General features: G+C 45.6%; 1 protein-coding gene across 1 annotated transcript in view; it reads right to left on the bottom strand.

Moving 5' to 3' along the window:
* LIMCH1 (LIM and calponin homology domains 1) overlaps positions 1-25,667 on the bottom strand; it is a 167,867-nt gene that overhangs the window by 80,413 nt on the left and 61,787 nt on the right. The window contains exons 3-4 of the mRNA XM_087724842.1: positions 17,456-17,525; positions 4,284-4,390 (exon numbers count right to left, since the gene is read on the bottom strand). Coding sequence (XP_087580968.1) covers positions 4,284-4,390; positions 17,456-17,525 — 177 coding nt within the window. The remainder of the gene's footprint in view (positions 1-4,283; positions 4,391-17,455; positions 17,526-25,667) is intronic.

Here is a 25,667-nt window from a genome sequence, read left to right as displayed (position 1 = left end):
GCAATTGGAGCCATTTATTGATCTGAGGGTGCGGAAAGTGCGTTGGATCTGCGCAGCTAACGCTGGGAGTTAGCAAGGAGTTAAAATTTTCCTCCACCGAAATAAACGGAGGCCAGGAGGCGAATAAAAGAGGGGAGCTTGGTTCTCTCTGAGCTGGGCTGTTTCCTTGCAGGCATTTCACTACCCAAGTACGTAACATCATTGCCCAAAAGGGAGCGAGGTTGGCTCTCTAGCACTGATGAGGCTACCTAGTTGGGTAATGAAACGTCTGCAAGAAAAGAATTAAGTTCAGAGAGCACCAGGGACCCCACAGTCCTTTCAACCCTGAGCTATTACGCCTGCTCTCCTTCATCAGAGAACAAATTCTTCTAACTGCATTAGCTTGCTAGGCTTGGAGACTCTGTCTGCCTGTGTGTGTGTGTGTGTCTGTTTCTCTGTCTCTCTCTGTCTCTGTGTGTCTCTCCCTATCTGTGTCTCTCTCTGTCTCTGTGTGTGCCTCTGTGTCTGGGTGTGTGTGTCTCTGTCTGTGTGTGTCTCTCTGTCTCTCTCTGTCTCTGTGTGTGCCTCTGTGTCTCTCTCTGTGTGTGTCTCTGTCTCTCTCTCTGTGTCTCTGTCTCTCTGTGTGTCTTTGTCTGTGTGTGTGTGTGTCTCTCTGTCTCTCTCTGTCTCTGTGTGTGCCTCTGTGTCTCTCTCTGTGTGTGTCTCTGTCTCTCTCTCTGTGTCTCTGTCTCTCTGTGTGTCTTTGTCTCTGTGTGTGTGTGTCTCTCTGTCTCTCTCTGTCTCTGTGTGTGCCTCTGTGTCTCTCTCTGTGTGTGTCTCTGTCTCTCTCTCTGTGTCTCTGTCTCTCTGTGTGTCTTTGTCTGTGTGTGTGTGTGTCTCTCTGTCTCTCTCTGTCTCTGTGTGTGCCTCTGTGTCTCTCTCTGTGTGTGTCTCTGTCTCTCTCTCTGTGTCTCTGTCTCTCTGTGTGTCTTTGTCTCTGTGTGTGCGTGTCTCTGTGTGTGCCTCTCTCTCTCTCTCTGTCTCTCTGTGCCTCTGTCTCTCTGTCTCTCTGTTTGTGTTTCTCTCTCTCTGTGTGTCTCTCTCTGTGTCTCTCTCTGTCTCTATGTGTGCCTCTGTGTGTGTCTCTCTCTCTGTGTCTCTGTCTCTCTCTCTTTGTTTCTCTGTCTCTCTGTGTGTCTTTGTCTCTCTGTGTGTCTTTGTCTCTCTCTGTCTCTCTGTCTCTCTCTGTGTGTGTCTCTCTCTGTGTGTGTCTCTGTCTCTCTGTGCCTCTGTCTTTCCGTCTCTCTGTTTGTGTTTCTCTCTCTCTGGGTGTGTCTCTCTCTGTGTCTCTCTCTGTCTCTATGTGTGCCTCTGTGTGTCTCTCTCTGTCTGCGTCTCTGTCTCTGTGTGTGTGTGTCTCTCTCTCTCTTTGTTTCTCTGTCTCTCTGTGTGTCTTTGTCTCTCTCTGTCTCTCTGTCTCTCTGGGTGTGTCTCTCTCTGGGTGTGTCTCTGTCTCTGGGTGTGCCTCTGTCTCTCTCTCTCTCTGTGTCTCTCTCTGTATCTCTCTCTCTCTGTCTCTCTGTGTTTCTGTGTGTGTCTCTGTTTCTGTCTCTCTCTGTGTGTCTCTCTCTCTGTCTCTGTCTCTGTGTGTGTGTGTGTGTGTCCGTCTTTCTCTGTCTCTGTCTCTGTGTCTGTCTGTCTGACTCTCTCTCTCTCTCTCTCTCTCTCCCTCTCTCTTTGTGTATGTTTGTGTCTTTCTGAGCCAAAAGATAGGCATGTCAACCCTGAACAGGAGACTACTGTTCTTTGACAGCTCATCATCCAGGAAACAGCTGGGATAAAAGTTTGTGGGAAACCACAGCTAACCAAGGAAGAATCTGGGATTAGGAAGGATTGTCAGGGTTCCCTTCCCTAGCAGCCCATTTACTTTGATTTTCAGCTCACACTTGACTCATCCGGAGTCTGTCAGCTCACTTCGGATAAATGAAGAGCCTGACCTTCTGGAGAGCATTTCTATGAAGCGAAATCCAGAGGTTGCCACGATGGGCGGGTCAACCTTTCCCAATGCTGTGTGAGCAGGACAGTTGCTGGGGGAGATGGGACAACAAAGGAAGCATTAAGGCCTTTGGCCGCTTCGATTTTGCGTTGCATCACAATTTGGAATGAACCTTGGAAGTCAACAGCCTCTTTCCTTCACGTCCTCCTACATCAGAGGTGGGATTCAGCCAGTTTGAATCGGTTCATCCAAACCGGAGAGCGGAGATTTTGCCCAGTTCGGCGAACCGGTAGCGATGGCCGGCTGGCCACCCCCATGAACCAGTTCCCCCCCCCCCCCCCGCCCACCTGGCCTCTGCTTGCTTGCCCCAATGCTTTGCACACCGGCTCTCAAAGAGGCGGCAGCTGGCCACGGGCTGCGGAAAAGTCCCCCCGGTCAGCAAAAAAGCTACTGCCATCGCCGCCATCTTCTTCGCGCATGCCCCATAAGTCCAAGCCACACTCACTCAGTCATGTACCACCACGCCCACCTAGCCATGCCCACCGAACCGGTAGCGAGAATATTTGGAACCCACCACTGTGCTACATGGGACAGAATAGATAAGAATGGTTGCATCCATGGCTTCTACGAGCTCAGAAGTGGCATGAAATAAAACTTTTCCGCCAGGGGTAGCGAGATGGACATTGACGGGGTATCGTGTGGCCCAACAGCCAAGTCCAGTCAACAGGACCGAGCTGAGGGAAGATATACAATCGAGCTCATGGAAGCCATCAAGAAGGACTGCAGACCACAACTATCAATAGATCTCCCCCTCCCCTTCTACTGCTTGGGACTGTGATAGTGGCATGGAGGACCCTCTCTGCGGGCATGCAAGCCATTGATTGCCCCAGCTCAGCTCCACCGGGCATGCGTGTGTCTCTCTGCCCCCTAGGGAGAAATTTGTTTGTAAATTGCATGAAATTAAATTAACATTTGACCCTTTTTGAAATGGCCTTCCTTCCTTCCTGCCTTCCTTCCTTCCTTCCTTCCATCCATCCATCCATCCATCCATCCATCCATCCATCCATCCATCCATCCATCCATCAGCCTTCCCTCCCTCCTTCCATTCATTCATTCCCTCTCAGTTTCCTTCCTTCCCTCTCTCCTTTCTTCCTTCAATCCTCCTTCCCTTCCCTCCCTCCCTTCTTTCTTTTCTTCCCTCCTTCCTTCCTCCTTTCCTCCCTTCTTTCTTTTCTTCCTTCCTTCCATCTTCCTTACCTCCCTCCCTCCCTCCATTCATTCATTCATGCATTCATTCCCTCTCTTTCCTTCCTTCCCTCTCTCCTTTCTTTCTCCTACCTACTCCCTTCCTTCCCTCCCTCCCTCCATTCATTCATTCTCCCTCTTGGTTTCCTTCATTCCCTCTCTCCTTCCTTCCTTCTTTCCTTTCTTCAATAGCAGTAGACTTATATACCGCTTCATAGGCCTTCAGGCCTCTCTAAGCGGTTTACAGAGAGTCAGCATATTGCCCCCAACAATCTGGGTCCTCATTTTACCCACCTCGGAAGGATGGAAGGCTGAGTCAACCCTGAGCCGGTGAGATTTGAACCGCTGACCTGCTGATCTAGCAGTAGCCTGCAGTGCTGCATTTAACCACTGCGCCACCTCCTCCTTCCCTTCCCTCCTCCCTTCTTTCTTTCTTTCCTTCCTTCCCTCTCTCCTTTCTTTTCGCTCTTCCTTCCTTCCCTTTTCTTCCCTCCCTCCCTCCATTCATTCATTCCGTTTCCTTCATTCCCTCTCTCCTTCCCACCTTCTTTCCTTTCTTCAATCCTCCTTCACTTTCCTCCTCCCTTCTTTCTTTCTTTCCTTCCCTCCCTCCCTCCCTCCATTTATTCATTCCCTCTTGGTTTCCTTCATTCCCTCTCTCCTTCCCACCTTCCTTCTTTCCTTTCTTCAATCCTCCTTCCCTTCCCTTCCCTCCTCCCTTCTTTCTTTCTTTCCTTCCTTCCCTCTCTCCTTTCTTTTCGCCCTTCCTTCCTTCCCTTTTCTTCCCTCCCTCCCTCCATTCATTCATTCCGTTTCCTTCATTCCCTCTCTCCTTCCCACCTTCCTTCTTTCCTTTCTTCAATCCTCCTTCACTTCCCTCCTCCCTTCTTTCTTTCTTTCCTTCCTTCCCTCCCTCCCTCCCTCCATTCATTCATTCGGGTCCCTGCTGTGCTTGTACGCAGGGGCGGGGCACATGCAGGAGATGCGTGCCCATGCGTGGGGAGCATGCACACATGTGCGGGGGTGTGTGCGCGCATGTACGGATGATCCTATTTTCACTTACTTGACTGCTGTTCGGCTTGTGGCTTCCTGCAGGTCTCCGGGGTCGAACAGCTGAGATTCTTTCAGTCCCACTTCCCTACAACCTCTTAAGAACGAGGCAACGTTGTCCTACAAGGAAAAACAAAAACAAATAAGATACTTGCTTAATTTGCTTAATCAGGGAAAAGGGCGGCCTATAAATCCCAAATAAATGAAATGAAATGAAATGAAATTTCCGTTTTTTCCCCCCAATCCCAAAATGCAACAAAGGACTAAGAGCTCTCTCCCTGTGTGTGCTTCCCTGCTGTAGTTGATGATTGATTGCCTGACTTTGCCTAGTACATGTATGTATATATTCCTTGTAGATAAACCACTATTTGAAAGACAAACCTCTGTTTACTGTATTTTGCTCCTGGGTTGTCTCAAAATAGTCACCCTGTATGTACTCTGATCTGGTGCTTTCACAATCAGGAGGCTGTGAGTTCAATCCTAGGTAGAGGCAGATATTTCTCTCTCTGGGCACAATGAGAATATATCTGCTGGGAAAAAAAACCCTCCGCACTGGCAACAGGAAGGGCATCTGGCCATTAAAGACTCTGTTAGCGCCATTCAGTTGCCCAGACTCTACCCTGCAGGGGATTATGGGGTCGTTAAAGGATGATGATAATACCTAGCTTAATCCAGAAAATTCTTAAAGAGAAAACCAGAGTTTTTTCTTTTGGGTTTAATGGAAAAAGACTTGGTGGGGGGGGGGGGAATGGGAACTTTGATGTTATACATGCTGATGGTAGCAAGAATATGCACAGAAATGTCTGGTTTTGGTTTGTTTTTTTTCCTCCCTGAGACCACCACTGAACGAGGCAAATCTAAAAGACAAAGGAATTCCCTCCATGCTCTTTCCAGATCACGGACATTATCTTCCCCCTGGTTTTTTGTGTGTGTGCGCTGCAGTTGAAAAGCTACAGGAAGAAACCAACTTTTCAACATGAAAGACATGAACGAAATGTTTAAGAGCTAAATGGCCCGCCAGCTGGCAAGTCGTAACAAACCTCTCATAAACAAGGAGCTGCTTCTTCACGCAAGCCCATCCATCATTCTCTCTCTCTCTCCCTCTCTCTTTTCTTTCATTCCAGTTTTCTGCTCTTCTCCACTAGTGTCAAATTAAGCCATGCTATCTTTCACGTCAAGATAACCATCCAGAGTAACCACCGGTCCTTCCCAGCGGCCAGCATAAGGCTCTCCTCCGAGTAGTCGCCAGTCGACACTGGCCGGCGGATGGAATTCGGAGGAGGCCTAATCTGTGGACAGAGACAGTCATGGCCCAATGACCACCGGGCAAAGAGACGGTCAACGGGTTCTCCCGCGAGCTGAAAAGCCCAGCGAGGTTGCCGATGGAGAAGAAGGGGCCGGCGGCAGCCACGAGGGGTGGGGTGGGGGGAGGCTGCCCCTTCGGTTGCTATTCCCCAAAGCAAACAACGAAAGAGCTGGAGGCTGCTGTGAGCCTTCGTGCCTTCTGAAGTTCACGGCCTCCTCGATGGAAGATCAACAAATGCCTTTCCTCTTTTTAAAAATTAAACATCCACTTCTCGCGTGCCAAAGGACACATTTCAATAAACTCTGAAGGCCTAGCTCGCTTTCTCGACCCATACGCAAAGACCCGTTGCGTTGGTGGGGATAACTGTGGGCTAATAAATGGTTGGGATTCGCGGCCTCGAGATTGCCCTGCCGTGATGGAAAACAAAGGCGGTAAGCAAAATCCTTATGTCAACTTCAGGGTCACACACAGACACACAGACACACAGACACACACCTATTTTTGAGGTGCAGGAGGCGGCGAGCGTGGTCAACTCATGGCTGCTGCTGTGTTGCTTATTTTCAGGGAGGGCTTATTTTGGGGGAAACAGGGTATCATCTATTTATCATCTATCAATCTATCTGTCTGTCTATCTGTCATGTCTATCATCTATATCATCTATAATCTATCTGTCTGTCTATCATCTATATGTCTGTCATCTATCTATCTTTCATCTATCTATCTATGTATCATCTATCTATCTATCATCTATATCATCTGTCTGTCTGTCTATCATCCATCCATCCATTTATCTATGTCTGTCTGTCTGTCCATCTATCTATCATCTATGTATCTTCTATCTATCTATCTATCTATCTATCTATCTATCTATCTATCTATCTATCTATCTATCTATCTATCTATCTATCATCTATATCTATCTATCATCTATATCTATCTATCATCTATATCTATCTATCTATCTATCTATCTATCTATCTATCTATCTATCTGTCTGTCTGTCTGTCTGTCTGTCTATGTCTGTCTGTCTGTCATGTGTCTCTAACATCTATATCATCTATAATCTATCTATCTATCTGTCTTTCTGTCTATCATCTGTCTGTCTGTCTGTCATCTATCTATCTTTCCTCTATCTATGTATCTATCTATCTGTCATCTATATCATCTGTCTGTCTCTATCATCCATCCATCCATTTATCTATGTCTGTCTGTCCATCTATCTATCATCTATGTATCTTCTATCTATCTATCTATCTATCTATCTATCTATCTATCTATCTATCATCTATCTATCTATCTATCTATCATCTATATCTATCTATCATCTATATCTATCTATCTATCTATCTGTCTGTCTGTCTATGTCTGTCTGTCTGTCATGTGTCTCTAACATCTATATCATCTATAATCTATCTATCTGTCTGTCTGTCTATCATCTGTCTGTCTGTCTGTCATCTATCTATCTATCTATCTATCTGTCATCTATATCATCTGTCTGTCTGTCTGTCTATCATCCATCCATCCATTTATCTATGTCTATCTGTCTGTCTGTCTGTCTGTCTATCATCTATCTATCTATCTATCTATCTATCTATCTATCTATCTATCTATCTATCTATCTATCATCTATCATCTATCCATTTATCTATCTATCTATCATCTATCAATCTATCAATCTATCAATCTATCAATCTATCAATCTATCAATCTATCTATCATCTATCATGTTTCTAACCTACCTACCTACCTACCTACCTACCTACCTCTTAATAGCAGTTAGACTTATATACCGCTTCATAGGGCTTTTGGCCCTCTCTAAGCGTTTTACAGAGCCAGCATATCGCCCCCAACAACAATCCGGGTCCTCATTTTACCCACCTCGGAAGGATGGAAGGCTGAGTCAACCCTGAGCCGGTGAGATTTGAACAGCCGAACTGCAATCAGCTGAAGTAGCCTGCAGTGCTGCATTTAACCACTGCGCCACCTATGTTGTTAATAACAACATAGACTAATCCATATCTATGTATATATGTATGAAAAGGGGTGGGACTTCCTGTATTCTCAATAGTATATTTTCCCACAATGAAACAGCGACCTAATCTTCTCCCATGGCATTCTTTCCAAAATATGTCCCAATTTTCTGCTAAGCCTTTAATCTAACAGCTATTTTAAAGCCTGCACTGTAAGGAATAAATCTTTCTATGTCCCTTTAAAAACAACAAGCCTAAAACTCCAGCCTCATGTATAAAAAATATAGATGAATTGGTGATTTATTCCCCGATCCAGATCTTTTCAAGTATTTTTACTCAACAGCTTTGTTTACCCAAGCTTTCCCCCCGTGGCTCAGGCATTGCGCGTTTTGGCTATTATTTTTGTTTTTTGTTTTAATCTTTTTCGAGGAAAAACATTCCGGATCCATACAGATTTTATCTTGGAAACTCAACTAAACAGAAGAATCAGGTCAGGAATCTCTCCATGCAAAACCAGAGACTGTGATTAAATTAAAATGAGCAAAAAAGGATGGCCTCTGGATTTAGCCCTTATTCACAAACCAAGAACCACACCTTTGCAGTCCAATCAAATAGTGGTTAATAGCGGCAGCAAATGTACAGGCAGTCCTTGACTTACGACACTTCACTTAGTGACTGGTCAACGTTACAACATCGCCGGAAAAAAGCCACTGACGGCCATTGTTCCCACTTATGACCATTGCAGCATCCTCGTGTTCAAAATTCAGACCCTCAGGAACTGACTCATATTTATGACCGCTGCCGTATCCCCAGGGGGGAGGAGTTTCCTCTGATCCCCTGTTACGACCTTTTCTGACAAGCAAAGTCAACAGGGAAGCCAGACTCCCTTACCAACGGTGGCAAGAAAGGTTGTTAAAATAAGGGGACAGCTCCCTTAGCCAATGTCTCGCTTAGCAATGTACATGTTGGCCTCGATTGTAGGCCGAAAGTCGAAGACTACATGCACGGTGGCGCAGTGGTTAGAGAGCAGCACTGCAGGCTACTTCTGCTGACTGCCAGCTGACTGCAATTTAGCAGTTCAAATCCCACCAGGCTCAAGGTTGACTCAGCTTTCCGTCCTTCCGAGGTGGGTAAAATGAGGACCCAGATTGTTGGGGGCCATAAGTTGACTCTGTAAACCACTTAGAGAGGGCTGTAAAAGCACTGTGAAGCGGTATATAAGTCTAATTGCTATTGCTATTGCTATTCCTTCCTTCCTTCCTTCCTTCCTTCCTTCCTTCCTTCCTTCCTTCCTTCCTTCCTTCCTTCCTTCCTTCCTTCCCTCCTTCCCAGTAGTTAGAATGCAGTATTGCAGGCTGATTCTGCCCACTGCCAGTAGTTCAATCCTGACCTGCTCAAGGTTAACTCAGCCTTCCGTCCTTCCGAGGTGGGTAAAATGAGGACCCAGATTGTTGGGGGCAAGAGGCTGATTATGTAAACCGCTTAGAGAGGGCTATAAATCTCTGTGAAGCGGTATATAAGTCTAAGTGCTATTGCTATTCCTTCCTTCCTTCCTTCCTTCCTTCCTTCCTTCCTTCCTTCCTTCCTTCCTTCCTTCCTTCCTTCCTTCCCAGTAGTTAGAATGCAGTATTGCAGGCTGACTCTGCCCACTGCCAGTAGTTCAATGCTGACCTGCTCAAGGTTGACTCAGCCTTCCGTCCTTCCGAGGTGGGTAAAATGAGGACCCAGATTGTTGGGGGCAATATGCTGACTCTGTAAACCGCTTAGAGAGGGCTATAAAGCTCTGTGAAACGGTATATAAGTCTAAGTGCTATTGCTATTCCTTCCTTCCTTCCTTCCTTCCTTCCTTCCTTCCTTCCTTCCTTCCTTCCTTCCTTCCTTCCTTCCCAGTAGTTAAAATGCAGTATTGCAGGCTGACTCTGCCCACTGCCAGTAGTTCAATCCTGACCTGCTCAAGGTTGACTCAGCCTACCGTCCTTCCGAGGTGGGTAAAATGAGGACCCAGATTGTTGGGGGCCAGAGGCTGACTCTGTAAGCCGATTAGACAGGGCCGCAAAAGCACTGTAAAGCGATATATAAGTCTAGGTGCTATTGCTATTACTATCTACTAATCCTCGGACTATCCCGAGAAGGAGCTGACCCAATAATCCTTTTAATCAGTAGTAGTTTAAGAACAAATGCAGGCTGAACACTGCACAGCATTTTCAGTTATTATTTTTGGTAATAACTACAGTTCCCAATCAGATGTTTTTCTTCACCGAGCTCTTCCTGTGCGCTCAAGTGCCAAAACGATTGGGATAAATCACCGTGAGTTGTTTATCCTTCAAATGTTTATGGCTTGTCACGGAGAGCTTTCTTTTCTGTCCAGATTGCTGAGCTACGGAGCCTTGTTTATCTAAACAAATGCTTCAGATTGAATTCCGCCTAATAATTTAAGCCCCTGGCAATTTGCGGAACTAAATATTGTTGCGGCGGGTTGCATAGTCGCCTGGATATTTTAAAAAAAGAAAAAGAAAATAGCATTTGGGGTTTCTGTTCACCCTACTGAGTCCTTTCCCGAGACAGGCAAATGTAGTTGTTTAATCATATGAAGGGTATGGTTGCAGGATGTACCGTATTTTTGGGAGTATAAGACGCACCTTTTATCCCTTAAAAGAGGGTGAAAATTTGGGTGAGTCTTATACACTGAATGTAGCCCCACCCACCCACCATCCCCCACCCTTTGGCCTCTGCCTCCCAGCAATTTATCTCCTTGCAGCAAAGGGGGAAAATGGGGCTTGCGGAGGCTGCAATAGGCTATGGCATTACCTGCAGCTTGAAACAGCTGATCATTGGGAGGCCCAGGCTGAAACTGAAACTGAAACTTGCTGTTTGCAGGAGACAAATTGCTTGGAGGCAGAGGTAGATTTTTTTTTCTTGAGCTAATCAGGCTGTTTGCAGCAAGGAGGTAAGACAGTAACAATAATTGCCTATATAATGTTCAAATTATGAGACTTATTTTTTAAAGACTTCTTTATTATTGTTCTAGACAACTTAACAAAATGAGGAAGCTTTTTAAAATAAATGCTTGATTCTGAAGAGGCCCAGTGCTATTGTCTCTTCTTTTAAATAGCAGAGAACAACTATACTTCCACAAAGCCACATCAATTTTAACAGCATCTGTACAAGTATAGTCGGAAATGTAACACTACAAAGAGTGTATATCGTCTGTACTGTTTGCTGTTTGTTGCAAGGAGGCAAATTGCTGGGAGGCAGAAGCAGATTCCCCCCCCCCTTGTTTTCCTCTCCAAAAGCTAGATGCATCTTATACTTTGGAGCATCTTATACTTCGGAGCGTCTTATACTTCAGAGCGTCTTATACTTCGAAAAATACAGCAAGCTGTTCCGAGTAAGGCTGCCTTTTTGCCACTGACTGATGGCGAATTTGTAAATGCCAGCGGTGTCTGTACATTTATTCATTTATATTTATTTTAGAAAATGGCTAATGCCGCTTACACGAATATAAGGTGGCTTAAACAAATATAAAAACATAATACAATAAAAGATAACAAAAGAAAATAATAAATAATAAAATAATAAGCACCCACCCATCGCGATTTAAGTGGTGTTCCAGTTGTTTTGGTATGGCACCCAATTACTATTGGTTCATCGTTGCTTTCTTCTGCCACAGTCATTCTATTTCTATTTGTAGCAGGGGTGAAATCAACTTACTTTTGCTACCGATTCGGGAGCAATAAAAGCGTCTGCACGCCACCTCCGCCCAGGAGCAGGACCTTCTGTGCATGCGCAGAGTGTCAAAGACGGACGTGATGACGTCCGGACAGGTGAGCGGAGCCTGCTACGAAGCAGGCCTGCAAAGTTAAGCGAACAGCGAAGGGGACAGAATCTGCTCTGCCAAGCGATTTAGATTAGCTCCAAATCAGAAAATGCTGCTTTCTAGCTAATCTAAATCGCACGTCACCAGGAGTTGGTTCCGGCCAGCATTACTGACAGTTCACACATGGGTGCGCTGTGTGTGCATGCACAACACTATAGAAATTGTTCTGCCCATGCGCAGAACTGAAAAACAATATGGCGGTGACCAGCGACCCAGGCCGCCAAATCGCTACCTGTTCGCCCGAATTGGTGCAAACCACCAAAGCACCTGAAGGTAGAACAAGAAGCAATGGGTGGAAACTAATCAAGGAGAGAAACAACTTAGAACTAAGGAGAAATTTCCTGACAGTTAGAACAATTAACCAGTGGAGCAACTTGCCTCCAGAAGTTGTAAACGCTCCAACACTGGAAGTCTTTAAGAAGATGTTGTGGTGTAGGGATTCCTGCCTAAGCAGGGGGTTGGACTAGAAGACCTCCAAGGCCCCTTCGAATTCTGTTATTCTATTCTATTCTAAATCCCAAGCCTTCTTCGTTTCAGAAACAGAATGGAGAGGATAGAATTGGCTATTGACAATAGAGAGCTGGGAACCTTTGCCTATTGCAATCTATTCAGAAACAGGGCCGATCTCGGCCTTTGTACTAATGTACCTGAAAAGATAAGATATTATTATTATTGGGGAAACAGCGTGGCACCACGCAGAGATGAATTTGGACAATTATAAAAGAAGAACGGGGCGATAATAAATGCGGCCGTGTCTTTTTTATCTTTCTAAAGCAGATGTGCTTTCACAAAGAGAAGCCGTATCGATACGCTTTTTGTCGTGCAATCGTAATGTATATTTTGAACATTAATCAATCAAGATATTTCACAACGGTGGCTCTGGTTCTTGTTGGGTTGACTTAGGATAACCACAACAATGAGGACGGATACAACAGAATATTTTTGTAAGGGTGCGTTTTTTGTCCTCGGTTCTTCGGACTGAAAATAAAATCTGAACATCTGAAGGCAGAGCAAAAAGCAATGGATGGCAACTTAGCAAGGAGAGAAGCAACCTAGAACTGGTTGTGGCCCGCCAGTGGCCTGCACAGCTGTTAACAGATTCGGACAATGAGGAGGTTGGGGAGGAAGATGGGCCAGTCCTGGAGTCTGGGGAAGGCTCTGAGGAGGGCTCTGTGTCGGAGGCAGAGAGGAGGCCAGGGCCATCCGACAGTTATCAGCTGCCTTCGGAGTCAGACATCAGTGAGGCAGAAGAACAGCTGGAGCCTGTTCCCAGTGTGCGCATGCGCAGAGCTGCCAGACGAAGGGAACAGCTAAAGAACAAGGGTCAACTTGGGAGTAAGGCCACAGGTGGACGGTGAATGGCCCCTCCCAGAGGAAATAAAAGAGGAGCGGAAGGGGAGTGGAGTTTGCAGGAGACAAAATTCAGTTGCTTGGCCACTGGTTCGTACTTATGACCGTTGCCGAGTCCCAAGGTCACGTGAGCCCCTTTTGCGACTTTCAGATAAGAGAAGTCGGTAGCGAAGCTAGATTCCCTTAATCAGTTTACTGACAGGAGTGGGATTCAGCCGGTTCGGGAGAACCGGTAGTTCCCGTGAGCATTTGGCCCCGCCCACCCACCGCTGCCCAATTTTTCACCCTCTTTTAGGGGTTGGGGGAAAGTGCGTCTTATACTCTGAAAAATATGGTAGATTTTCCGGTCGTACACGCTAGAATTGCCGGTTAGAAACGTGCTATTCTCCATCAACCCAAGCGGAATATTTCCAGTTCTCTAGAAGAGGCTAAAGCACAAGGTTTATCTTCTGCCCCATAAACCTGCCGATTTCCCCAAACAAGGCTGAATTTCTTTTCCTCCCTTCAAATGCCATTTCCTTAAATTTGTCTGTGGGCGAGACACAAAAACATCTGCTGACTTTAGCAGCTGGTTTTAAGTCTTCCGAGATAACAAAGAAGAGGAGGAAGGAGAGGGGGGGGAAATAACGGGGTTTTGTTTTTTTAAAATACCGTGTTATTTTCAACCGAGTAGATTGTTATTTTAATCATTTTTTTTTTAAAAAAAGAATGAGACTGAACGGGGGAAAAAGACCCTGCTTGCAGTTTCTTTGTTCCTTAATAGCCATTTTTTTAAAAAAAAAATTGATGAAAAAAACGGGGTTTTGGGGACAGGATGGAAAAAAAATGAATCTGTTGAATTGCAGAAAGTTTTGAGCAGGAAATCAGCAGACACAAAACAAAACTCTTTTAGGTGGTCCTTGACTTATGAACAGAATTGAGCCCAACATTTCTGTGGCTCTGTGAGAAATCTATCAAGCGAGAAAATTCATTTTGCAACCTTTCCCGCCGCCGCTGTGAAGCGAATCGCTGCGGTTTATAAGTTGACAACACCCGCGGTTAAGGGAATCTGATTTCCTCCTTTGACTTTGCTTTTCAGTAGGTCGCAAAAGGGGGCTCGCGTGTCCCCCCCAGGACACTGCAACCGTCATAACTGTGAGTCCGTTGCCAGTGGACCTGGAAAGCAGGCCACACCTACAGAAGAGGTCCTTCTGGTCCCACTGGTCCTTGGATATGATTATTCTACGCTATCATGCTCATGTTTACAAAACTCAGTGCCTCTGTGAAAGGTAAGGATGACTACTGCGTTTGTGGTGCAATCAGAACATTGCGTGTGTTGAAGTTGTTTTAACGCAAACCAAAGATGCCTTTTAAAAAAACAAGTTTACATCCTATTCTTATGCATGCCAGTGCTGTGTGTGAGGTCATTTAAGGTGGTTCTGACAAGTGTCGTCGGCATCTTCAGATCCGGTCACATGGGCGGCAAGCCACTCCCATCCGGTCACATGGGCGGCAAGCCACTCCCACAAAGGAGGCCACACCCACAGAGTAGGTTCGAACAATTTTTGAAACCCACCACTGAGTTATACCAACCACAGCTTAAAACAGTGCGAAGATTGCCAGCCCATCTATTGTTAAGTGTCGAAAATCAGCAAAACGTCCTTCCTTGCCAAAATGAGGATTAATGACGAAGCACTGGATATTTCCAATGCGCCGTAGAATTTTGCAGAATTGAAACGAGGTTTGAACGCTGCTAATAATGGAAGGAACTCTAAAGCAAATGTTAAAAAAAATGGGGGAAAGTCTTTTTGTGTGTCTGTCTGTGTGTGTGTGTGGTACGAATGCAAAAGCTGAAAGAAATTGTTGTTCATTAGCAGAACAATGGCTGTCCCAAATATGCCTCGAGTAATTCTGCCTTAGGCTGGCATTTCCAAAACAAAAATGAAAATCCTGATTAAGGGCCAACGCCTCCAACCCATGCAAATTCTCCAGCAAAAAAAACCCCAGCCAGTTCCGTAATTGTAATCCGCTATAAAATGCGACTTTCCATCTTTTTCCCTGTAACATTCCACTTGGAAAGGAGATTTAACCCATTCATTGCCTGATGTAATCTTGGATACACACACATACACACAAACATCGCATCACAACACATAACACGGCCCAAGATCTCCGATTCATACACCAAGCAATAGGCAAATAGTTCTCGACTTACAACAGTTTAGTGGCCGTACTATAACTTAGTTCAAATAAGTCGTTTGCAGTAATAAATCCCCAAAAATGGATTTAAGATTGTTTTTTCACACTTAAGACCGTTGCAACATCAGAAAGCATCAAGGACACCCCAAATGCAGCATAACAACCAAAGGACGAGTAGCTGTTAGGTATTTCCGTCACAATTTTTCCTCTTGTCTCAACAAAAACCTCTTTTATTCATTGACTGTGAATTCTGCTCATTCACATCTAGTAAAGTCTTTCAAGGGAGGATTTACGGTCACAGACCTCATCTGGCTTGGAGAGCTGCCAGGCCGATCTCTGCAAAACTTGGCCAGGAGTCTCGGAGAGTCACAAGACAATTAAGCGAACAAATTGCCTCCTGTAAACTCCACTCCCCTTTCGCTCCTCTTTTATTTCCTCTGGGAGGGGCCATTCACCATCCACCTGTGGCCTTACTCCCAAGTCGGCCCCTGTTCTTTAGCTCTTCCCTTCATCTGGCAGTTCTGCACATGCACACACTGGGAATAGGCTCCAGCTGTTCTTCTGCCTCACTGATGTCTGACTCCGAAGGAAGCCGATAACTGGCATACGGCCCTGGCCCCCTCTCTGCCTCCGACACAGAGCCCTCATCCGAGCCTTCCCCAGGCTCCAGGACTGGCCCATGTTCCTCCTCAACCTTCTCACTGTCCGAATCTGCTGCTGGCCACTGGCAGGCCACGACCGTAGTGAGAACTGGGAGCAGACTCTCCCACGGCTGTTCTTTCTTCCTAGGCATCATTTCAAAGGCACAAACCAACCTTTTAGCCACCAACTGGGGACGTAAATCCAGAGCCCAAGTGAGACAAGAGCCAAGGGCCGTGCAGTTCAAGCCTTTCAGTTTTGCCTCTGCTATTTCCTACTATTATTCCTACTACCTCCTACACCCTGGGCTGTGAATGTCTCAATTCCCACCGGAGTAGTGTAAGGAACTGAAGTCATGCCATAAGCGTCTCTCAACCCACCCGTCAAAGAAACCGATTAAGTCCCAAATAAACAAGAAATTCCTTCTCTCCAAGACTATTTCAAAGTGGGGAATTAAACAAAAAACAAAAACATCATGTCAAAGATAAATAAATCCTTCTATTTCTGCCATCACGAAGGGACTTCAAAGTTTTGGTAAAAGTAGCTGCTTTTGCCCCAGAGTTGGGATTTCAATTCAGATCTTTCTCGAATGGAACCATTTTTTGAGTGAGTTCAAATTTGGTCTCCACTCCAAGTTTATTTTTCTTCCTTCTTCACCTTCTTTGTCAATTTTAAGCTTAACTTTAATGCTAATAAAAGCCAATGATGTGCATACTTCAAACCCAAGAACACACTGTAAGGCACAAGCTTGCCCATCCCAAGGATGAATAGCAATAGCAATAGCAACTAGACTTATATACCGCTTCATAGGGCTTTCAGCCCTCTCTAAGCAGTTTACAGAGTCAGCATATCGCCTCCACAGTCTGGGTCCTCATTTCACCCACCTTGGAAGGATGGAAGGCTGAGTCAACCTTGAGCCGGTGAGATTTGAACCGCCGAACTGCAGATAGCAGTCAGCTGAAGTGGCCTGCAGTACTGCACCCTAACCACTGCGCCACCTCGGCTCTCTAGACACAAACTGAGCAATGTGGGATATGCAGTACAAAGCAGTGATACATGTGCAGCTCTGTACATTGGGGGAAACAAAACAGCCACTTCATAAACACATAGCAATAGCAGTTAGACTTATATACCGCTTCATAGGGCTTTCAGCCCTCTCTAAGCGGTTTACAGAGTCAGCATATTGGCCCCAACAACAATCCGGGTCCTCATTTTACCCACCTCGGAAGGATGGAAGGCTGAGTCAACCCTGAGCCTGGTGGGATTTGATCAGCTGAACTGCAGAACTGTAGTCAGCTGAAGTAGCCTGCAGTGCTGCATTTATAGCAATAGCAATAGCAGTTAGACTTATATACCGCTTCATAGGGCTTTCAGCCCTCTCTAAGCGGTTTACAGAGTCAGCATATCGCCCCCACAGTCTGGGTCCTCATTTCACCCACCTCGGAAGGATGGAAGGCTGAGTCAACCTTGAGCCGGTGAGATTTGAACCGCTGAACTGCAGATAACAGTCAGCTGAAGTGCCCTGCAGTACTGCACCCTACCCACTGCACCACCTCGGCACAACACAGGAGAACAAGCCCATCAGGACGAGATTCAGAAGTCCATCTGCATTTAAAAGACACAGGTCCCTCTCTTGAAGAAAGCAAAGTCCAAATTTTGGACAGAGAGGAGCTCTAGTTTGAAAGACAGGCCAAAGACGACATCTATGTCAAAATTGAGTGACAACACTAGTTGGATATTTTCCCAACAGGGCTGCCCACATTTAACAGATGTGGTCATGTTGCCTTTTTAGAAGACATTTCTGGGGAAAAAAAACACAACAGAAGCAAAACGACAACTGGAGGATCTCACTTACAGATACTCACCAGTCCTGCAGCGGGAGTGGGCGTTCTGTTGATCTTGGTGACCGATCCGGGCAAGATGGAATTCAACAACCTGTCCCAAGAAAGGAGAGTGGCAACATTATCATCAGTCACACACACATGGGCAAGGAATGGTTTCCTCCAAGCGCACCACACCTCCAAGCCTCAAAGCCGTTGATTCGGGACCAAGAAAGAAAAGCTTTACAAAAAGCTGGCGAACACAATTGCGCGAGACCAGATCGGTATCTACAAAGCTCTTGAGAACTTGGGACTTCCAATCTGTCCTGATGAATAGAAGGCATGGGTCCAACCTGGGACAATCTACACAACGCCCACCTCTGGCCGAACAAGACAACGGCCCTGGGACAGCGTAGCTCAACAATGACCGGGAATCAACAAAGTTTCATGATACAAATCAGTCGATTCATATCGTGTTCGACTCTCCGTTGCAACTGTCATGTGAAGATTGGGATTGGGGAAGTCTAGTTTAATGAAAAGAACTAGGCGCCAGGCCTGCGGCCATCTTTTCTTTTGGGTCTTTGGCCTGCCACACGTTCTACGATTCTACCATGCATTTTCTATTGTGGGAAAAAGGGAGGGTGGGATTGTACGGAGTTAGATGATAGGTAGCCATAACAATGTTCTTTCTAGAGAGCCAAGGTCATCCTTTGTCTTTGCACCTCTGCACCTGGCTGGAACTGGATGGGTGGAACTGCCAGCATGGCAGGGGAAGATTGGACCATGGGGTGGACTTGTGGGTGTGGGGGAAAGATTTTGAACTTTCAACTAGGGGTGAAAACCAGGAAGCTTTCATACAAATGGGCCATTGGGGGGGGCACCGCATCTCCTGTGCCCCTCATTTTGGGCCTAGCAGGCCTCCTTGAAGCCTCCCGAAACTGCCATTTCACACCCCCCCCCATGCATTCACGCGCAACCTCCTCTGCGTACGTAGCAGAGACCTGAAAATCAGCTGGCCAGTGGGAGCCACGCACGCATGCACGGTGGAGCTGGGCAACAGCTGGCGTGCCCGCAGAGACGGCTCCTCGTGCCACCTGTGGCACGCATGTGATAGGTTCTCCATCACGGCTCTCAATGTTACGTGCTATCCTTCAAAATCTGCTCTGTTGTGTGTTTCCGACGCAGCCGGCAGGCGGGGCCAGAGCCGCAGGCTCCTGATTGGCCCAGGCGCGCCTGCCAGCTGGCGGGAAAATCACTAGCCACCAATTGGCCCGCCGCCTGACAGCTGTCAAATATAAATAGCTTCCAGGCGGGCTGCGCGATGTCCGTGTTCTGAACTTCGTTGTTGCTGTTCCTTGTTAATAAAGCCGTTATAGTTTACCTCACGCCTCGTTTGTAAAATGCCCCTCCCCCCCACCCCCCCAAGCAAGCATTGATGTTCATAACGCAGCTGTTTTGGTACGGGGTGATGAAGACTTTTCTAGAAGACGTGTTGCATTCTGGGTCACTTACATTTAAGTTCACCACAACAATTTACACCTAAGATTACCCGTAGGAGGAGCACTGGGGAAACGTATGTCAAGGTTTATCAGCCAAAGCTGATAGGTGACCTCACTTGCCGCTGAGGTCCTATAGTTATCCAACTGCCAAATCTGGATTAAGAAGGAGTTCTATGTTGTAAATCTTGCCCTCCAGTCCAAACAACGTGACCCCATCAATCTCAGGGGTGCCTCCAGTTCGAGAAGGCCACTCTTGGAAACTTATATCTAGTCCTATAATAATCTGTTAGTAATGCTGACGGTACATGCAGTACAATGCGGCGAGCAGATCTGTACATTGGGGAAACAAAACAACCACTTCGTAGATACGTGGCACAACATAGGAGAACAAGCCCGTCAGGACGAGATTCAGCAGTCCATCTGCATTTCAAAGACAAATTTTGAAGACAGCAAAGCGAGCGATCGTGGGTGCACCTCGGTTCACCCATGTAACACCTATCCTCCGCGAGCTGCACTGGCTGCCTATTGGTCTTCGGATACGCTTCAAGGCGCTAGTCGTCACGTATAAAGCCCTTCATGGTATTGGACCTGGGTACTTGAGAGACCGCCTGCTGCCAATTACCTCCAATAGACCGATCAGATCCCACAGATTAGGCCTCCTCCGAATTCCATCCGCCGGCCAATGCCGACTGGCGACTACCCGGAGGAGAGCCTTCTCTGTGGCTGCTCCGACCCTCTGGAACGATCTCCCCGTGGAGATTCGAACCCTCACCACCCTCCAGGCCTTCCGCAAAGCCCTTAAAACCTGGCTGTTCCGACAGGCCTGGGGCTAAAGAGCTTTTGCCCCCCTCCTCGAATTTGTATGGTTGTTGTGTGTTTTAATTGTGTATTGTTATGTTCGTCTTTTTATCCCCTGTCTGTACCCCCTTCCCTGACTGAATTGTGAGCCGCCCTGAGTCCCCTTCGGGGAAAAGGGCGGCATATAAATGTAATAAATCCAAATCCAATCACATTTTGGACAGAGAGGACGGCCGGTTTGAAAGAAGAGTCGGAGGAGCCATCTAGGTCAAAACTGAACAGCCCTCTCTCAACAGAAGGGGAGGGAAACATCATCATCTATCTCCAGTCTACAAACACAGTCCTTCTTAGTAACATCTGGCTGTGAGAGTTAGAGCATAAGGACAGCTGAGTGCCGAAGAATTGATGCCTTTGAACTGTGATGCTGGAGAAGACTCTTGGAAAGTCCCTTGAACAGCAAGGAGATCCAATCAGTAGGTCCTACGAGAAATCAACCCTGCGTGTCCTTTGGAAGGACAGATCTTGAACCTGAAGCTCAAGTACTTTGGCCACCAAATGTTTGGGGGAAATGGAAAGGCAGAAGGAGAAGAGGAGGGCCGAGGGATGAGATGGTTAGGTAGTCTCGTCAAATTTGGGCAAACACCAGGAGAAAGGGGAAGACAGGTGAGCTGGCTTGCTATGGTCCACAGGGGTCAGAAAGAGTTGGATATGATTTAGCAACTGAGCACAAAAACATATAATCTGTAAAATGTTGAGCAAAGAAGATCCGAGGTCTTTGGCAAACCTCTTTTAAGGTTTTGTTTCACTTCAGCAGACATTTAACTATTTAAATAAATCAACCAAAGCTTTTCCCCAGCCTCCTCTCGCTACTCAAATGATGAATTATTTGGAACTAAACGGCGCGCAACACTAAACTTGTAGTGTTGGCAAACATCATCTCTACACGCTCTTCTTTCAAGAGAGATTGCAAATAAAATAAGATGAACACATATGGCAGCTAGCAATAGAACTGATCCCTGGAAAGCATTAATCTAGTGTTGCAGCCCCCCAGCGGAGCTGGCAGCAGATTCAGACAGTGAAAAGGTTGGGGAGGAAGATGGGCCAGTCCTGGAGGCTGGGGAAGGCTCTGAGGAGGGCTCTGTGTTGGAGGCAGAGAGGGGGCAAGGGCCGTCTGACAGTTATCAGCTGCCTTCGGAGTCGGACATCAGTGAGGCAGAAGAACAGCTGGAGCCTGTTCCCAGTGTACCCATGTGCAGAGTGGCCAGATGAAGGGAACAGCTAAGGAACAGGGGTCGATTTGGGAGTAAGGCCACAGGTGGATGATGAATGGCCCCTCCCAAAGGAAATAAAAGAGGAGCGAAAGGGGAGTGGAGGCAATTAGTTCGCTTAATTGGTCCGTGACTCTCCGAGACTCCTTGCCAGGGTTTGCAGATATCGGCCTGGCAGCTCTCCAAGCCGGATAAGGTCTGTGACTGTAAATCCTCCCTTGAAGGACTTTGATAGACGTGAATTTGATGGACCACCCTGATGCAGCCCTCGATGAAATCCAGTTTGACACCCGTGCCCTACACAATGCTTTTTTAAAACGTAGCACATCCTAGTCACTTTTTTATTTGAAGACACTGTTTAAAAACAATTGATGGCATGACCATTCCTTCAAAGGAAGGGGGGGAAAGTCATACATTCCTATAGACAAAGATAAAGGTTCCCCTCGCACATCTGTGCTAGTCGTTCCCGACTCTAGGGGGAGGTGCTCATTTCAGTTTCAAAGCCGAAGAGCCAGCGCTGTCCGAAGACGTCTCCGTGGTCATGTGGCCGGCATGACTCAACGCCAAAGGCGCACGGAACGCTGTTCCCTTCCCACCAAAGTGGTTCCTATTTATCTACTTGCATTTTTTATGTGCTTTCGAACTGCTAGGTTGGCAGAAGCTGGGACAAGTCAAAGAAGCTCACTCCATTATGTGGCGCTAGGGATTCGAACCGCTGAACTGCCGACCTTTCTGATCGACAAGCTCAGCTTCTTAGCCACAGAGGCACCGCGTCCCACACTGTCATAGCAAAATAGAAAATGCATCTTTTGGCTCCCCGCCTTTGAGTGGTTCTCCCCCCCCCCGCCTCCAACTATATTCTTTCCATTTTGTCTAAAAGTTTGCAGGTTGGATAATGATGTTTATCGTTGCTTTGGCTCTGGAACCAAGATCAAATTATAATCTTTCTTGTACATGATATAAGCTCCTATTCTGGCTAATGTCCTTCTCTGGATTTAGATTTCTTTCCCGAAATGAAATATTTCCCTCCCGTCTAAATACCAGACAAATCTATGAAGCCAATAACAACTCGTTGTTCAAACATCCAGCGACATAAATTTGAGAAAAGTGTCAAGCTCCTGTCATTCCAGGCCTTGGGTCATACACATCGTTCCTGGGAGCACAAATAATTGGCTTATGTCTATGAATACAAGTTCCTAACATAACAAAACAAAGCTAACAATCTCTGGTTGAAAACAAACCCTTTCTTTACTAGGAATTGTATATGTTGTGCAGCTGTTCTTACTACTACGCCCAGATTCCCAAGTAAGAGAATAACACAATAACAGAGTTGGAAGGGGCCTTGGAGGTCTTCTAGTCCAACCCTCTGCTCAAGCAGGAGACCCTATACCATTTCAGACAAGTGGTTGTCCAATTTCTGCTTAAAAGTCTCCAATGATGGAGCATTCATAACTTCTGGGAGCATCTGATTAATTGTTTTCACTGTCAGGAAATTTCTCCTTAGTTCTAGATTAGTTTTAGTCACTAAGTCACTAACACACTAAACACAAACTAGAAAACCAGGATTTTTTATATTTCTTTTACCCGTCCAAACCCAGTTCTCTCTCTCTCTCTTCTCTGTCTCTCTTTCTCTCTTTTTTTCTGTCTCTCTCTCTCTCTCTCTTTCTGTCTCTCTCTTGTCTATCTCTCTCTCTCTTTTTCTGTCTTTCTCCCTTTTTCTCTTTCTCTATCTCACTCTGTCTCTCTCCCTTTCTCTGTCTCTTTCTGTCTCTCTTTCTCTCTCGTCTTTTTCTCTCTTTTTTCTGTTTCTCACTCTCCCTTTCTCCCTCTGTCTGTCTCTATTATATATATCTGTGTCTGTCTGTCTCTGTCTCTCTCTATTATGTATATATGTATGTCTATCTATTATCTCTCTTTTTGTCTCTCTCTCTTTCTGTCTCTCTCTTGTCTATCTTTCTCTCTCTTTTTCTGTCTGTCTTTCTCCCTTTTTCTCTTTCTCTATCTCACTCTGTCTCTCTCCCTTTCTCTGTCTCTCTTTCTGTCTCTCTCTCATTGTCATTCTCTCTCTTTTTTTCTGTTTCTCACTCTCACTCTTTCTCCCTCTGTCTGTCTCTATTATATATATATATATATCTGTGTCTGTCTCTTTCTCTCTCTATTATGTATATATGTATATCTATTATCTCTCTTTTCTGTCTCTTTCTCTCTAACATTCTCTTTCTCTCTGTGTCTCTATTATCTCTCTCTCTCTCCTCTCTCTCTATTCTCTCTCTCTCTCTCTCTCTCTCTCTCTCCCCCTCGCTCTCACTTTCCAAGCATAGAATTGTACTGACAATTTTGGAACATACCAAGGAAATGATATACACACAGCACACAGAAGCTAACATATTGGATCAGAAGCATTACGATATGCAGCCATATTTCTAAAACTCAAATACTCTTCTACCCAGCTCATCCAGTCAGCTGGCAATAGAATGCCTTTTAGGTGGAAATTGAAAATTCTGTGGTTTCTGAAAAATTTTGATTAGAGACCTTAGGAAATAAATAATCAGGATAATTTTCAGACTTATGGAAATTTTCAGGCCACAAATATGCTTTATGTACTGCTACATACAGCCATTGCTTGATTAACTCGAAATAACTATAGATTTGCTTTCCTGTTTTAAATTTATTAGATAGCTTGCTTAGTTTTTCTTTTTTCTAAAAAAAAATCAATCTATTTTAATGCTGCTTCTAAGAGGCTTAGGACTGCTTTGATTTCTTTTCCTTTTTTTAACAGGAAAATGATTAATACAGTGCTAGACGCTAGAACCTTCTTCAATTTGATACCCTCTGAGAATCTGAAAATGCATATCCCACAATTATCAAGATCTCATGATCATTCACTCACAAATGAGTCCCACATACGTTACAGAATAGAATAGAATAATGGAGTTGGAAGGGACCTTGGAGGTCTTCTAGTCCAACCCCCTGCTTAGGCAGGAAACCCTACACCACTTTAGACAAATGGCTATCTAACATCTTCTTAAAAACTTCCAGTGTTGGAGCATTCACAACTTCTGAAGGCAAGTTGTTCTACTGATTAATTGTTCTAACTGTCAGGAAATTCCTCCTCAGTTCTAAGTTGCTTCTCTCCTTGATTAGTTTCCACCCATTGCTTCTTGTCCTGCCCTCAGGTGCTTTGGAGAATAGCTTGACTCCCTCTCCTTTGTGGCAACCCCTGAGATATTGGAAGACTGCTATCATGTCTCCCTTGGTCCTTCTTTTCATTAAACTAGACCTACCCAGTTCCTGCAACCGTTCTTCATATGTTTTAGCCTCCAGTCCCCTAATCCTCTTTCTTGCTCTTCTCTGCACTCTTTCTAGAGTATCCACATCTTTTCTACATCGTGGTGACTAAACCAGGATGCAAATATTCCAAGTGTGGCCTTACCAAGGCCTTATAAAGTGGTATTAACCCTTCACGGGATCTTGATTCTATCCCTCTGTTTATGCAGCCTCGAAAAAAATCAGGGAAAGCCAGTTTATTATTATTATTATTATTATTATTATTATTATTATTATTATTATTATTATTATTATTATTATTATTTGCAGTTGCTTCGTGTCGTAATTTATTCTTCTACAGACCATTTCTTTTCCAGCAAGCAAGGATTTGGCCCAGACGATTCGCAGGAGTAGAATATTTTGAAATAAACTTGGAGCCCGAGCTGCGTTGCTAATGGAAGAAGTTGTCCCTCAAGCAGGAATCTCTCTTTCCCTTGCCAAACTCAGAACTCCAAAAATATTGTTTTGACTCTCCAGGAAGGAATCTGTTGCAATGCTTATGAAGTACAGGTGTCTCTACAAGCGTGTGAATTTTCTAGGGAAAGCTTGGTTCCAAGGAAACATTTTTCCATTTGCAATTTGCAATTCCTTGCTGTCTGCCTGCTTTAGGAAGATTTTCCATTAATCAAAACGTGCGGGATACACAGGAGCACCACAGCAATTCATTCTTCCCAAGCCTCCAGGTTCTTCTTCATTTTGAAATACGGGAGAGTCTTTGTTTAGCGACCGTTCGGAGTTTACAACGGCCCAGAGAAAAAAAACTGAATCAGGGACCAAGAGCCGAGGTGGTGCAGTGGTTAAATGCAGCACTTCAGGCTACTTCAGCTGACTGCAGTTCTGCAGTTCGGCTGTTCAAATCTCACCGGCTCAAGGTTGACTCAGCCTTCCATCCTTCCGAGGTGGGTGAAATGAGGACCCGGATTGTTGTTGGGGGCAATTATGCTGACTCTGTAAACCGCTTAGAGAGGGCTGAAAGCCCCATGAAGCGGTATATAAGTCTAACTGCTATTGCTATTGCTTTTTTAACACATACACCTCTTACATTCCGATGCTTGAAAACTGACTCACAGGTATGACGGCTGCAGTGTCCTGGGGTCATCGTAACTTTGAACGGTCACTAAGCAAACTGCAGCCCTCGACTTACAATGATTCTCTTAGTGACCATGCAAAGTTACGACGTCACCGAAAAATTGGACTTATGACCATTTTTCGCAATTTACCACCATTGCCGCATTCCCATGGTCTTCTGATCCAAAAATTCAGACGCTTGGCAACTGACTCATATTTATGATGGTCTCCTGGAGTCACAGGAGACCTGTCGGCCTCCAGATCCTCCAGCAACTGAATTGGAGGAGGAGGAGGCGT

The sequence above is a fragment of the Thamnophis sirtalis genome, unplaced genomic scaffold (genome assembly GCF_051295495.1).
Source record: "Thamnophis sirtalis isolate CommonGarterSnake01/CBP01778 unplaced genomic scaffold, rThaSir2_p1.2 scaffold_10, whole genome shotgun sequence".
NCBI classification, from domain to species: Eukaryota; Metazoa; Chordata; class Lepidosauria; order Squamata; family Natricidae; genus Thamnophis; species Thamnophis sirtalis.
This window is presented reverse-complemented; position numbering and strand designations above follow the sequence as displayed.